The 16,446-nt window shown below is 42.3% G+C and overlaps 2 protein-coding genes across 2 annotated transcripts; both read left to right on the top strand.

Annotated features, from left to right (window-relative positions):
• The first annotated feature begins 968 nt into the window (after positions 1-968).
• LOC110017407 (olfactory receptor 11A1-like) lies at positions 969-1,886 on the top strand. The gene has a single exon (XM_020713175.2). The coding sequence runs from the start codon at positions 969-971 to the stop codon at positions 1,884-1,886; it is 918 nt and encodes a 305-aa protein (XP_020568834.2).
• Positions 1,887-15,063: 13,177 nt separating this feature from the next.
• On the top strand, positions 15,064-16,014 carry LOC110014221 (olfactory receptor 51E1-like). Its single transcript, XM_023950961.1, has one exon. The coding sequence runs from the start codon at positions 15,097-15,099 to the stop codon at positions 16,012-16,014; it is 918 nt and encodes a 305-aa protein (XP_023806729.1). The 5' UTR covers positions 15,064-15,096.
• Positions 16,015-16,446: the final 432 nt, after the last annotated feature.

Genomic DNA, 16,446 nt, shown 5'->3' with positions numbered 1-16,446 from the left:
AGCCTTGTTGTATTTGTTAGAGATTATTGTTGCAGTCCTCGTTGGTAAATTGGTCATAGTTTTTAGGATTTGTAACATAGAGACGATTTGCATTGAATATTTTGAGCATTGGATTTACCTGCTTGCTAATAAGGGACATGACATTATCCAGCCAATGAGGTACGACAAAGTAAGTATTTGTCCACTTAGCTTAAAGTGCTCTTTCTCCTCGCCAACACAACGTTTTTCCTCAAAGGAACCTGCTCTGGCTCTCTTTTATTGAGGGCCACAAAAAATCTTCCCGCAGGCCGCAATTGACCCCTGGGCCACACTTTGAGAACCTGTGTTTTAGAGAGTGCTCCTTGTTCTTTTTAAATTACATTAAAGTTTGCCAGAATCTTTTCTGAGTAAATCACAGAAATCACTCCTTATCTAGTCAAATTGTCAATCATTTCTTGTGAGCCACTGATTTTCAGGTTCTGCAAGCTATACTGATAACTCTTTGAAATAGATTTACAAATCCTGTCTACTTGTAAAAAAAAGTCAAAGGTGCTATCAGGAACAAGTTCTGTTCCTATCATGGCCTCCACTGCTTCTTGTTTAACAGCAGGGGGATCATTTCTTAGTTTCACTCAACTGTTTTCTTCAGGTCAATGTAGCTTTTTTCCAGACGTATATGGTTTAATTGCAGTTGGGTAGACTTGAAGCTGTACTGAGAGTTCAATGCAGTAGAGGATCAACCTTTTTTTAACCTTGTTTCATTTTGGTTGTTATGATGAGTTTGTTTACATGGTGGCATTTCTTTTTTCATGACAGAGTAAATGAGACCCTTAGAGGGTAAGATAGATCTGTTATATAGTAGCTCTGACATAAACAGATTCCAGTTTGAGCAACAACACAGATCTTTGAAACTTTAGGCTTTTTTCCAACTGTGCTGATTTATTATTGTTTGAATTACTGTTTTTTCATTATCATTTTGAGGAATAGATATGAATGTGACATACATAAGTCTTAAAGGTCATGTGGATATAGAAAAGTACAGGTATTTTTATTTCTTTATGATGTTAACTGTTTATATTTTGATTGTCTGCAGCAATTGTACAATAATTTCTCTGATTGTGATTCACAAGAACCTTCATGAGCCTATGTACATTTTCATTGCAGGACTATTGATCAACTCTGTTCTTTTCAGCACAAACATCTACCCTAAACTTTTGACAGACTTTTTATCTAATGAACAGGTCATCTCTTATCAAGCCTGTCTCTTTCAGATTTTTGTGTTTTACTCATTATGCGGATCAGAATTCTTACTGCTGGCAGCCATGTCTTATGACAGATATGTGTCCATATGTAAACCTCTGCAATATGCAATCATTATGAGAAAAAGAACTGTCTTTATTTTACTGGGATTGGCCTGGATCGTACCTTTTAGTCACCTTGTTGTTGCTGTTGTTGGAAATGCAAACTTGGAACTTTGCAGCTTTACATTGAAAGGTATTTTCTGCAACAATTCTATAAATTATCTTTTCTGTGCAGGTTCTAAAGCTCTGTTAACATTTGGCTTAGTTACTTTGTTTAACATTGGTATTCTTCCCATGCTGTTTGTAATTTTTACATATGTAAAGATCCTCACAGTGGTTTATAAAAGTTGTAGAGAAGTCAGAAGAAAAGCTGCTCAGACCTGTTTACCTCACCTGCTGGTTTTAATCAATTATTCTTGTTTGATGACTTATGACATAATTATAATTAGGCTGGAGTCAGATTTTTCAAAGATTGCTCGCTTTATAATAACACTGCAGATGATCATGTACAATCCTCTTTGCAATCCAATCATTTATGGACTAAAAATGACAGAAATCTATAAACACTTGAAAAAGTTATTGTATAAAGGTAGACATGACTTTTAATTTTCTATCTTTATTAAGGCTGGTGTCAGTGACCATACAAGCTCTTACATATTTAGGAAATTCTAAAACACAATCGTTTTTGGAGTTACAAATATTAATAACTCCTCTATGGGGAGGAAGAGAAGCAGAGCGTAGAATAACTTTCTTCTGTTTTTCTTGTAGTGTTATTTTTCTGTTAAGACAATGGTCAATCTATATATTTTGGGATACTTCTTTAGTTCTTTCTGTATCAGCTTTGCACTTTAGGCTGGGAATAGTCCTACATTTGTTCCCAAAAAAAGTAGTTGGCTGGTGTCAGGAAATAAAATGCTGGGGATTGAATGTTTGTGAGAGATGAGGGCTTTGTGCTGTATGTTGTGGCCTGTTACCTGAAACCTGTTTGATCAACAACCCTGTTGAACATGTTGGAAGCTCTGAAGACTGCCTGCACCCTGGTCATTTGTTTATTTCTTCTCAGTTTTCTTCAATCCTCTGGGGCTTCATCCTGGCTGAAGACTTCATCATTGAGTAACCCAACAATTCTGTTTGGATAAATCTATGGGACTTCATGGTGACTTGGGGGACCAAGTCAGTGTAAATGTCCAGTATTCATCTATCGAAAAATAGCTACACACCATATTAAAATACAGTGTGGTGAATAAGTGTATGCACTATGAATAAATTAATAACCCAAATGTACCTTTGTGTTAAAACAATGTCTCAGCAACATCCAAGGTCTTGTCAAACCTTTCAACAACCTCAACAAATAGGGACCAACTTCTACAGCCTACGCTTCCATTGCTAGAAACACTTTAATGGCCCTGAGAAGATCTAACCTAGATGAGGTTGATAAACCTCTATTTATCATTTGACAGACTTATTTTTTCAATCGTTTTCTTTTGCTTTAGACCAGTGCTTCTCAATTTTTTGCAAGCCCCCCCCCAGGAAAAAGAAAATGTTTCGCGCCAACCCTAACCCCCCACACAATTGCCGCGGGGACAACATACTAGTATACCTAAAATTGTATATTTTAACATTAACAAAATAAATATAAATCACCAAATAAATAAATATGAATCCACTTTCAATAAGTAGTTTTAGAGTTAGATAAGTTAATTCTTCTCTATGAGTTCTGGTAAATCGCCTGTCCAATACTTTGATCATTTTGAAAATGAAAAAGCATGCCTATTAATCCATTTTAAATGTCAAATTAGACATTTCTAAATGCATTTTGCTACACATTTACCAGAGAACGTCTTGAAAATGAAATGTCAAATACCATTTTAATTTTAATTAAGTGACAGAATAAGCTGTGTTGAGGAAGGAAATGAAAAAGCATTTTGGTGGATTGCTTTTTCATTTTAATTCTGAGTCAAAAAATGCAGCTTCATTTTGAAAATGAAAAAGCATTTCTGCTTTTGGCTTTGCTTTTTATTTATGCTTCACAATTGCTTCCATAGCTACCCTCCATCGTCCTGTGGAGATACAAATCCACTTGTATGGTTGGAAAAACCCAGAAAGGAGTGGTCTGTTCCAAAAACGTCTTAACTAGGGTTTTTCCATGAATGTTTGCTTCTCTCGCTAATCTAGCTAATTTCCAAGCAAAAATTTTGTTTGTCCCACTACCACTTTCCCAACAAGGAGCAGTAGCTCTCCTAACCATGTGTTCTACGTCTACACAACCCTGTATCTTCACCCAATAATTAAGCAGCAGTTGTTTAATTCTGAGATTCAATGGTGGATCCCCTATTTCAACTTGTAATTACACAGCAGGAGTTGACCTCATAGCCCCAGTACATATTCTCAATGCCTGACTTTGGATGACCTCTATCTTATGTAACAGCGTTTTGCAAGCTGTATTGTAAACAATAATTCCATAATATGTGACTGACCTAATCATTGTAATATATATTTGTTTTAAAGCCTGTGCACTAGCTCTCCACCCAGTACCTTTCAAGCATCTCATTATATTTATGACTTTCTTACATCTCCCTACTATACTATCAATAGTCTCTCTCCATTTCAACTTTGTATCAAATATAACTCCCAGATATCTAAAACTATGCACTTGCTCCATTGCTTCTCCAAATAATTTCAAGTTCAAAACAGTATCACGTTTCCAAATAAATACCATGCATTTTGTTTTAGTCACTGAAAATTTGAATTCACAATCATATGACCAGTTTTCCACCTCCGTGATAGTGTCTTGTATCTTTCTCTCCACATAACTAATATTCCTTCCCCTCTTCCACAAGGCTCCATCATCTGCAAATTTTGCTTTTCCAAATTTGCATCCAATGGAATTAAAGATATCATTAATCATAATTGAAAACAGCACAGGGCCAATCACACTTCCTTGTGGGGTTCCATTATCCACTACATACCTGTTAGAAAAAGACTTTCTATCCTAACTTGAACATATCTATCACATAAAAAAACCTTAATCCAATTGTAAAATTCTTCCATGAAGTCCTAACCAACCTAATTTTATCAATAAACCCTCTTTCCAGACCATATCATAAGCCTTTTCTATATCAAAAAATACTGCTACCAAATATTCTTTATCTACTTAGGCTTTCCTAATGTCTGCTTCTAGGCAGACTACAGGGTCCATTGTTCCTCGACCTTACCTAAAACCATTCCGATATTGGGACAATAAATTTTTACTTTCCAAGTAATAAGACAATCTCTCATTTATCATTCTTTCCATTACATTTTGCTCGGATCTTTCCCAGGTTTTAATATAAGAATGACCACAGCCTCTTTCCAATTTGTCGGCAATTTACACCAGATTCTATTATACATGTCCAATAATTTCAACTTCATTTTCCCACCTAAATGCTTTAACATACATAATTTATACCATCCCTACCTGGTGATGTAATTTTAGATTTATGCAGTGCTAAATCCAATTTAAAGTATATAAACGGAGCATCCATAGCATTCAAATAAGTGTTACCATCAAATTCCTTGCAGTGCCGTTCCCTAATTTCCTCTCTCCTCCCTTTCCTATATCCCAACAAATTCTTATTACTTTGACCTCTCACAAAGGTTTTAGGCAACATTTCAGCTTTGTCCGTATCCGATATCGCCAGGTCATCACCCATTTTTAATACTGGATATTGTAACTCCCTTCTTATACCCTTCATTTCCCTAATCATTCCCCAAACCTTACAAACCGGAGTTTTTCGACCAATTATATCACAAAAACCCCTCCATACGGATGCCCGTTTGACAGGGCGCTTTGGCGCGCGGTTCACCTTCATGAAACAGAGTGTTTCGGCACAATGTTTCGGGGCGTGTGTCAACTAGCGCAGATCACGTGGTTGATGACGCGCCAAATGCTTCGTTTGGTCGAACCACGCTTCAGATGTCACTTGTGTTTTGAACAGTTGGGCGCGCTATTCTCCAGAAATGCGAAATGAATCCTGAACGTTTCCCGACCAGTTCTATTGTTTCATTTGTTTTGGAATCAGCGTCAGTTCATTGCACTTTACCATGACTCCTAGTAAAAAACGTTCTGTGGCTCAGGATCATTTCAACTCGGTTTTTCCTAATAAACCAATACACTAAGAATGTTGTGTATTGAAAAAAAACACTGGAGTGAATCTACAATGGCATGTCAGTACCTTGTCAGTAAAGATAGTTCAGTGGAATAGTCAGTGGTCCTTAGATCTAGAGGTCTTAGGTTTGAGCCTAGCCTTATACGTTTATTTTTTGCGTTCATTTTTTTCTTCATGTGATGTGTATTTTGCTGTGTCAAGCACTTCTCACAGAAAACGTCACATGTTGTGTTGTTTTATGTTTTTTTTATCATCATTAACAACATTGTTCTGTTTTACTTTTTTTCATCATCATTTCCACATTGAAGTGTTACAAGGAGCTTTGTTGAAACATGTCGAAATATGTCCAGTCCGCCACCAGATGCCACTGTTTTGTGTGGTTTCGAAGCCCTGAATGGGTGGTTCATTTTTCCGGCACAATTACATGAACCCCAATGAGGCTTCATGGGGCTTCTATTCCCATCCCTACCCCTCCAGTACTCCCTTTTCTCCTTTTTAACAATCCTTCTCGCCTGTGCACATAGTCTCTTATGGTTCAACAGATTCTCATGTGTGTGAGTCTGTTTTTGAGAGTTTCAAAGGCGATGAATCCTGGTGAAGGATCCTCTTAAATAGAGCTGGCTGGTGATGAGGTGAGTGTCCACACCTGGGTCCAATCAGGAAGGCAGAGCAGAGAGGGGAGGGGAGGGGGAAGAGAAAACTGCCAGAGGCACCATGACAACAAGTCTTCTATGAACCTCCATCATGCAGAGATTTTTTAGGTTGTACAATCTAAACTAATAACCCTTTGAAATAGATTTACAAATCCTGTACACTTGTAAAAACAGTCAAAGATGCTATGAGGAGCAAGTACTGTTCCTATTATGGTGTGGCAGGCAGAGGGCCACTAGATTAAGATCACCTGGCAAACCAGCTACTTCATCAGCAGAGGGCTGATAAAAGCTTCACTGTCAGAGAGGATCAGCCTGAGAACTGCTGCTTCCAGGTTGTGAGGTGCAGCAGGTGTGCAGCCTCTGGCTGTGTTTTGGGCCCTAACCACAGCCAGATCACAGACTGTTTGGCCGCTTATGCGACTCCTGTGGGTAGTCCTCCCGAGCTGCGCGAGCAGGTGCTGCCGTTTCCTTTTTGTTTCCTTTTTTTTTTTTTTTTTTAATCTTCAACCATGATTGAAAATCTTTGGTGTTGGACCGAAAAGAGGACGGAAAAGGAAAAGAAGGGAAGAAGAGGGAGGGATGTCAGAGGGGGGGGGGGGGGTGATAGTGAGAGGGGGGGGTAAGACCATGAAGCAGCATAGAGCAGACAGGTTTACTGGTTTTTTATCGTTACGGTACAGTTCAAATGTAGTACAAAAAGGGCGGGGCCTGTTCACACAGACTCAAATGTTATCAACAAACCTGCTAGCTGCAAGAAATGTTCTCATGTCAACATGTACACAAAACAGATAGTGTTCACACACGCATACTTATGCCTTTAAACCAACTAGTGTGAAATCTTTCATTCATTCAATCATGCAAACTATAAGTGCAAAGGTGAGCTAACACCTGTGCTCAGGTGAGCGTTTATGTTCTTCTAAAATGGATGGTGGAATGTGAAAAGAAGGAGGAGAAGCGCCCAGCCACCCCCACACCCAGACCCCCGCCGCAGCAGCAGCGGCAGCCGGAATTCCCCCAACGCCACACGGGAACAGGCAGGGAACAACCGCCCCCCGGGCGACCAAGACCGCCACCCAGGCCAGGGCCAGCAGGACCGCCGCGAGGCCCCCAATTTCAATTTTCAATTTTCAATTTCAATTTCAATTTTATTTGTATAGCCCAAAATCACAACAACAGTCGTCTCGATGGGCTTCGAAGTAAAACATGAAATCAAAAGGATCACGAATACAAAGAGTTCAATAGAAAAATACTAAAATGAACTAACAAACTGACTAAGCTATACTGGCATCCCTGCCCTTAGACCCCCCTTCGCGGTAAGGAAAAACTCCCAAAAAAACCGGATTCCGGAAAAAACGAAGAAACCTCAGGGGTGCCCACATGAAGGAGGGATCCTCCCCCAGGACGGACAGGCGATTTACCAGAAATCTTAGAGAAGAATTAACTTATCTAAATCTACAACTACATATATAAAAGTCCAGCAGACGAGCTTCATCCAGCCGTGGTTGTGGGGACAGTCAAAGGCGCGAGTCGAGCCGGAGACAGGAACCACAGCCAGGTGTAGGAGCAGGAGCAGAGACGAGGTACTCGGTCAGGTACAGAGCAGAGACGAGCCAGAGATGAGCCAGAGGCAGGATCCACAGCCAGGTGTAGGAGCAGGAGCAAAGGCGAGGTAAACGGTCAGGAACTGGAGCACGGATGAGCCAACTGGAGTCTGGAAGCACTCCCACTCCCCAGGAGGGGAGAGGAAAAGAGGGACAATACATGAATCGCACTGCACCAAACAGAGGCATGGAGAACTAAATGATAAATTATGATCAAGAATAGAGGAGAGGAAGGGTAGAAGTAAAAAAGGAAAGAGGACAGAACCCCAGTGTACCATAGTTACCCCAGCTTCAACTTCTAGCAGCCTTTTAAAAGAAATAGTTATTATTAAGTTTAATTTAAACAAACTAACATTAAGTTAAATAATCTCTGAATACTAACTAGTCTGACAATAAGCCTGTCCAAAGAGGAATGTTTTCAGTCTAGCTTTGAATGTAGAAACTGAGTCGGCCTCTCTTACATGAGCTGGGAGTTTATTCCATAAGACAGGGGCTTGGTGGCTAAACGCTCTACCTCCAACCGTACTTTTACCAATTCTAGGAACCACAAGCAGTCCTGCATTTTGCGAGCGAAGTGTTCTGATTGGTTGGTAAGGGACTATGAGGTCCTTAATATAGGACGGGGCCATTCCATGTAAGGCCTTATAGGTTAACAGGAGGATCTTGAACTTAATTCTAGAATCAACTGGGAGCCAATGGAGCGAAACTAACACAGGAGTGATGTGATCTCTTCTGCTGGTTCCAGCTAACAATCTAGCAGCTGCGTTCTGAACAAGCTGGAGACTTCTTAAGGAACTCTTAGGACACGCTGCTAACAAGGAGTTACAGTAATCCAGCCTCGACGTAACAAATGCATGGATGAGTTTTTCAGCATCACTCTTAGAAATTATATTTCTGATCTTAGCAATATTCCGCAGGTGAAAAAAGGCAGTTCTACACGCCTGAGATATATGAGCCTTAAATGATAAATCCTGGTCAAGTAAAACCCCAAGGTTTCTAACTGTGGAATTGGGGGCTATACTTATACCATCCAGGGAGACTATCTGAGCAGACAGAGCATCTCTGAGGTTTTTAGGACCAAGTATAATGACCTCAGTTTTTTCTGGGTTCAAGAGGAGGTAATTAATTGTCATCCAGGTCTTGATGTCACTGATGCAGGCGTTCAGTTTCTCTATCTGGTCATTCTGGTCAGGCTTCATGGATAAATACAACTGCGTATCGTCGGCATAACAATGAAAATTAATGCTGTGTTTCCTGATTATGTTTCCTAGGGGTAACATATAAAGCGTAAACAGGATCGGTCCCAAGACTGAGCCCTGTGGGACTCCATAGTTGACTCGAGTGCACTGAGAGGAATGGCCATTTACATTAACGAACTGATACCTATCAGACAGATAGGATTTAAACCACTGGAGAGCAGATCCTCTGATCCCTATGTCCTGCTCTAATCTATGGAGTAAAATACCGTGGTCGATAGTGTCAAAGGCAGCACTGAGGTCCAACAGGACCAGAATAGAAAGTAGTCCCTTTTCTGAGGCCAATAACAAGTCATTAGAGACTCTAACTAGTGCAGTTTCCGTACTGTGGTGAGGTCTAAACCCCGACTGAAAGTCTTCAAAGTGGCTGTTGTCCTGTAGGTGGCAGTAAAGCTGCTTAACTACAACTCTTTCTAGGATTTTAGAAATAAAGGGCAGGTTTGATATCGGTCTATAGTTGGCCAAGATGCTAGGATCCAAACTGGGCTTTTTCAGAAGAGGTTTAACAACTGCATATTTAAAAGACTGTGGCACGTAACCCGTTTCCAGAGAGGCATTTATCATTGTTAATATGGGATCATTAATTAGGGGAAAAGTTTCTTTAAAAAGTCTAGTGGGAATTGGGTCTAACAGACACGTTGAGGATTTGGAGGACGTAATAATTGATGTTATTTCCGCTTGATCCACAGCAGTGAAGCAGTCTAATGTTACAGAGGTTTCTATGGATGCCTCCATTTCTACCGCTTCAGCCTGTTCTGGGCTGATAGTAGGAATAACTTGATTTAACTTATGTCTAATATTTGAGATTTTACTATCGAAAAATGTAAGAAAATCATCAGAGCTGAGAGAAACAGGAACATGTGGTTCTACTGAGCTCTGACTGCGAGTTAATTTAGCTATAGTGCTAAAAAGAAATCTTGGATTGTTTCCATTCTCTGATATTAAGGTTGAATAGTACTGGCTTCTAGCTCTACGCAGAGCTTTTTTATAATTTAATAGGCTATGTTTCCAGATATCCAGAGACTGCTCTGAACCGGAGCGGCGCCATTCTCTTTCCAACTTACGGGTTTCTCGTTTAAGAGAACGAGTTTCAGCGTTAAACCACGGTGCTACTCGGTTTTGTCTGACGAACTTAGGTTTCAAGGGGGCAACAACATCGAGTGTACTCCTGAGGGCTTGTAAGGCATCATTAACAAAGTGGTCATTTATACTAGGACTGATACTATGGGAGCTGGTCTCAGAGTATTTTCTCAGAATATCACTAAGTACTGGCTGAACTGTGTGTTTAAACTCAGACACAGAACGGTCAGTTAAGATTCTTCTAAGCTGTTTCTTATTCACTGGGGCAGAAGGATGTTCCAGTGTAAGCTGGAAGGTAATCAGAAAGTGATCAGAAATGATGGGGTTAAGAGGAAGGACACTCAGCTGGCTGATCTCTATCCCATGGGTTAGAACAAGGTCCAGGGTGTGCTTATGACAGTGAGTGGGTTCATTCACACTTTGGGTGAAACCAACATCATCTAATAAAGCTGCAAAAGCCTTTCCTAGGCAGTCACTGGGGTCATCAACATGAATATTAAAATCCCCTAATATTATAATTTGATCAGAATCTAAGACAATAGTCGATAGTAAGTCGGAAAACTCAGTTAAAAATTCTGAATATGGGCCGGGGGGGCGATAAATAATTATGAGTAAAACAGGTTTTCGAGTTTTCCTGTTTGGGTGACTTAAAGACAATATGATGCTTTCAAATGAATTATAAGCATTTTTAACTTTAGGGCTGAGAAGTAAGCTAGACTGTGATATTACTGCCAAACCACCTCCTTTCCCTGAAATCCTGGATTTCTGATAGTTAGCATAAGTGGGGGGGGTTGCTTCATTCAATCTAACATAGTCATCCTGATGGAGCCAAGTTTCTGTTAAGGCTAAAAGACTAAGATTGTTATCAGTAATTAACTCGTTGACTAAGAGGGACTTGGAGGAAATGGATCGAATGTTTAATAAACCGCATTTAATGACATCATAATTCTGCTTGTGAGAACTGCTGTCTGTCACTGTAAGGTTTCTATGACGCGCTCCTTTCATTTGTCTTTCAGCACATAAGCTAACGCTTGGACCTGCTTGACTTTCCCTGCATGGGTTTTGCACCGGCACTAACCCTAAGGGAGGCTCAGAGGAGCGTTTTACACTGCTGCTCTGCGCCCGGGTCTCGTCTCTGGATTGTCAGGTTAACAGACTAAGGCTAGCAGAAATGTTTCTAGAAAGAAGAGCGGCACCGTCCCGGGTGGGATGGACGCCGTCTCTCCGCATGAGACCGGGCTTCCCCCAAAACGCGCTCCAGTTATCCACAAAACCAACGCCGTTTTCTGGGCACCATCTAGAAAGCCAGCGGTTAAATGATGAAAAGCGGCTGTACATTTCATCATTGACTAAGTTCGGCAGGGGACCAGAGAAAATTACAGTGTCGGACATCGTCTTAGCCAGTTTACACACCGAAGTTACGTTTAACTTAACCACCTCTGACTGTCTCCGTCGGGCATCATTACCGCCTGCGTGAATCACGACTCGACGGAACCTGGACTTACTCTGAGCTAACATCCTAAGGTTCCCCTCGATGTCACCAACTCTGGCCCCCGGATAACACCTGACAGTAGCCGCTGGGAGCTCCACGTTTCTAACTTCAGAAGAGCCTATAACCAGAGTTGAGTGTTCAGCGGGTGTGTCGCTGAGGGGGGAGAACCTATTACTAACGTGGAGTCTCGGGTGCTCTAAGTTTTTGCGTTTAGCACTATGTTTCCTCCCAACCGGTACAAACCCCTGACTGTCTCCCGGCTGTTGGGAGGGCGCTGGGGTGCTAGCTAAGTTAGCCCTGGTAGCGCGGCCCGCGCTACGAGTAACGACCTGGCTAGCCGGCTTAGCTTCCACTGTGCGGAGCCGCGCTTCTAACTGCTCCAGCCTGGCCTCCAAGTCTAACACAAGACTACACTTAACACACCTACCCCTATCTTCACTAAAGGAGGCAGGATCATCACTAAACATATGGCACATGGGGCAGGAGAGAGGAGGAGAGGCGGAAGGAGTGGTGGTGGCCATACTAGGTTCTAAGCTAAGGCTAGCGGTGTTTAAGTAAAGAGAAGTGGTTTATTTAGCAAAATGAGAAAAGTGAACAGCAAGCGGTTTAACAGTGGTGAATTCGCTAATAAAAGGTACTAGATGTGAATATTAACCCAGATAACCCTTAGAGTAAGCAATAGTAGTAAGGCTAATGCCAAACAAGAGGACAGCAGTCACACAGCTAGCACTGGGAATAGCACTGGGAATAGCTCACCCGGAAATGACGTCACAGCGTAATGTCATCTTGTCATCCCCAGAGCCAGAGAGCAGGGAGGCGCGGAGGGAAAGAGAGCGCCGCCCCAGCCCAGCCAGGAAAGCAGCCCCCCCGCCGCGCCAGAAGAGCCCAACGCAGGGCCCCACCGGAGAAGGACGCCCACAGCCCCAGACGAGCACCCCACCACTACCCAGGAGTTCCGGGCATCCCCCCGCCCCAACCCCAGGTACGAGCCAGGACCCCCCAAGGGAGACCCGCTCCGCCCTCCAGGCAGCCACCCACCCGGCCCACGGTTGGTCCAGGGAGGAGCAAGGCAGGGGCCCGCCGCCCCCGCCCAGGAGGGGGGAACCCCGGGGAAAAAAGGGTGGCCCACAAGGGGTGTTATAAATATGGCCCGACCAGGCTCGGCCATGTTGGAAGTTTGGCGGGGCCCAGCGCTCAGGGGCAAGGACCAGGACCCACCCCCCAGGGACACGAACACCCCCGGCTCAGGCGTAATATGAACCCCCCCCACCGTGCGGAGAGAGCACCGCCGGGCCCAGGGAGCCGGCACCCAAGGGACACGGCTGCCATCGCCAAGGGGCCCGCACCCCCCACCAGGGAAGGGGTAGGGGACAGATGGACCCAGGTCCCCCCCTTCCTTGCAAAATGTGTGTGCGTGTATGTGTGTTTGAGAGGGTGTGTGTGTGCATGTGTGTGTGTTTATGTTGGAATGTATATATTGAAGGGGGAGGGGTGTGTGTACTAAGGGGGGTGCAGTTAAAATTGGCGAGTAGGGCACTAAGGGGACATCTCCTGATTACTCACAGTGATGTCCCCCCACCCTCCCCACCAAGGGGCCCTAAATGTCTAAGGTGCGGTTAAAATTGGCGGTTAGGGTGCCAGGAGGACATCTGCTGCTTGCTTGCAGTGATGTCCAAGCACCCCCCCTACCAAGGACCCTACATGTCTAAGGTGCAAATAAAACCAAAGAGGGGGGGGGGCACTCCATACGGCAACCATAGGAGCGGGGCCACTGCCAAGTAACCCCCCCCCCCCAAGGCGCATCGCAGGCTAGACGGGACAGAGGAGGCCAACCGGCCGAGGCAACCACTGATTGCCTCAGCGGAGACCCCGACCCGTTAGCCCCCCCCCTCCCCCCTCCCCCCCAGAACGCCCCCCCACAGGACAGGGCCGACAAGCCCCCCACCCCACACCACCCCAGACCCCGCAGCCGAAGCGGATGACACCCAGAGCGACCGGGGGCCCCGAGAGGGTTGTCCCGTCCCGTCCCAGAGCCAGGGAAGGGCCGATCCCAGCCCCAGGTGCAGATGGGCAGCTTTCATCTGTGCTGATGCTCAAATCTGCATCCCATTTTTTTGTTGGAAGGGCAATATTGTTATCTAAATTACATAAAAGTTTGTATATTTTGGAGAGAGTTCTATTCATTGAAAAATTAATCAGAGTGGTAACTACATCTGGTAGCTTTAAATCGTCGTCTTTAAATTTATACTTTTTAGTAATACTTGATTTAAGTTGCTGATATTCCAAGAAGTTGTTTATTCCATGTTTGTCTTGAAGTTCCTGGGGAGTTATGAATCTTCTATCAATAATTACGTGCTCTAGTTGTTTAATGCCCCTGCTTGCCAAGCTGGGAAGTGAATCATTTTTTTGTTAATAAGGATGTCCGGGTTGTTCCAGATTGGTGTCATTTTGCACGGTTGAATTGATGATTTTGATATTTTGAGAAATTCCCACCAGGCTGTTAAAGTGGCATTTATATTAATGCTTTTGAAACAATCCTGTTTTTTAACTGTTTGGCTAATAAATGGTAGCTGTGAGAGGTTGATCTTTCCACATAACGCCTGTTCCAAGTCTAACCATCCTTTTTGTTTCCCGTTGTTTGTTCACGTCCCTGCTCTGCCCAACTCGGTGACTCCTCGGTGCACCGTTGCTCAGGAGTGGTGCAACTGTCGGGTCTCCCAGGGATCGTGTGTGCTCCATGCACCGTTTCAGCGACTGCCGTCCGTCCACGCGCTGGAGCGGCATGACAGAGCCAGATCGAACGCCGTCGATGCGGGTCTCCCTTTTCTGGCCTCCTATCCCCCCGGACCCAACCAGAGCCCAGTGTCCCCCCATCTCGGACTGGCGTCAGTTACTGCCACTTGACGCAAGAGGCGTGGCATTGAGTTTGTTTCGCCGCAACGGAGAACGCACAGCTGAGTGCAGCTGAAGGTGTGTTGGGCGTGATCGCCATTGTGGTCGGGCCCTGTTTGGTTAACTCTTTTTGGGTGTGTCTTTTTAGAATAGCAATTTTAGTAATATTTGTAATAAAGTTGTCTCTTTTCTTAAAGGGCCGTCTCAGTTTCCAATGTCGGAAAGCCCTGTGCTTTTGATTTCAGTTTTCTGGTGGCCGCAGCCAAAGGGAAACCATAATGCCACAGAAATCTTGCCCAAAATGGCCTTCACTGCTTCATGTTTAACAGCAGGGGGATTTTTCTGTTTTCTTCAGGTCAATGTAGCTTTTCTACAGACGTATATACTTTATTTGCAGATGGGTAGACTTGACGCTGTACTGAGAGTTCAATGCAGTAGAGGATTGACTTTTTTAACCTTGTTTCATTTTGGTTGTTATGATGAGTTTGTTTACATGGTAGCATTTTTTTCATAAAAGAGTAAATGAGACCCTTAGAGGGTAAGATAGATCTGTTATATAGTAGCTCTGACATAAACAGATTCCAGTTTGAGCAACAACACAGATCTTTGAAACTTTAGGATTTTTTCCCACTGTGCTGATTTATTGTTTATTGTTTGAATGACTGTTTTTTCATTATCATTTTGAGGAACCAATATGAATGTGACTTACATAAGTCTTAAAGGTCATGTGGAGATAGAAAAGTACAGGTATTTTTATTTCTTTATGATGTTAACTGTCTATATTTTGATTGTCTGCAGCAATTGTACAATAATTTCTCTGATTGTGATTCACAAGAACCTTCATGAGCCTATGTACATTTTCATTGCAGCACTATTGACTAACTCTGTTCTTTTCAGCACAAACATCTACCCTAAACTTTTGACAGACTTTTTATCTAATGAACAGGTCATCTCTTATCAAGCCTGTCTCTTTCAGATTTTTGTGTTTTACTCATTAAGCGGATCAGAATTCTTACTGCTGGCAGCCATGTCTTATGACAGATATGTGTCCATATGTAAACCTCTGCAATATGCAATCATTATGAGAAAAAGAACTGTCTTTATTTTACTGGGATTGGCCTGGATTGTACCTTTTTGTCACCTTTTTGTTCTTGTTGGTGGAAATGTAAAGTCAGAGCTTTGCAGCTTTACTTTGAAAGGTATTTTCTGCAACAATTCTATAAATTATCTTTTTTGTGCAGGTTCTAAATCTCTGTTAACATTTGGCTTAGTTACTATGATTAACATTGTTATTTTTCCCATTCTGTTGATAATTTTTACATATGTGAAGATTCTCATTGTGGTTCATAAAAGTTGTAGAGAAGTCAGAAGAAAAGCTGCTCAGACCTGTTTACCTCACCTGCTGGTTTTAATCAATTATTCTTGTTTGATGATTTATGACATCATTATAATTAGGCTGGAGTCAGATTTTTCAAAGACTGCTCGCTTTATAATGACACTCCAGATCATCATGTACAATCCTCTTTGCAATCCAATCATTTATGGACTTAAAATGACAGAAATCTCTAAACACTTAAAGAAGTTATTCTTTAAAATTAGACATGACTGTTAATTTTCTATCTTTATTAAGGCTGGTGTCAGTGACCCTACAAGCTCATATAAATTTGGACAATTTTAAAACAAATGTTTTTGGAGTTACAAATATTAATTTATACATCCACCATTTGTCTGTTTTTGAAAACTAGGTGATTAGCTCCATGAAAAACTAGTTTTTAAAAATAATAATAATAAAAAAGTTTCCTTTATGAGGCTTATTGCAGTGTGTTCCTAACTTTATATCGAATTTAATTTGTTACCTTGAAATGAGAGTCTATTAATCAATCATGTATATCATTATATTTAATTACATTGTGACCCGTTGTTTGAATTTAAAAATAATTTGGCAAGTGGTCAGCCATTAGATTATTTTTTACTGTAATATACGAAACCTCTGTTTAAAAAGTGTGTAAACAAATTATATTAAAGGAAATGTTTACAACGATTG

Source organism: Oryzias latipes, chromosome 21, assembly GCF_002234675.1.
Source record: "Oryzias latipes chromosome 21, ASM223467v1".
Lineage (NCBI taxonomy): Eukaryota > Metazoa > Chordata > Actinopteri > Beloniformes > Adrianichthyidae > Oryzias > Oryzias latipes.
The sequence above is the reverse complement of the archived record's forward strand: the minus strand, read 5'-3'. Positions and strand labels throughout refer to the sequence as shown.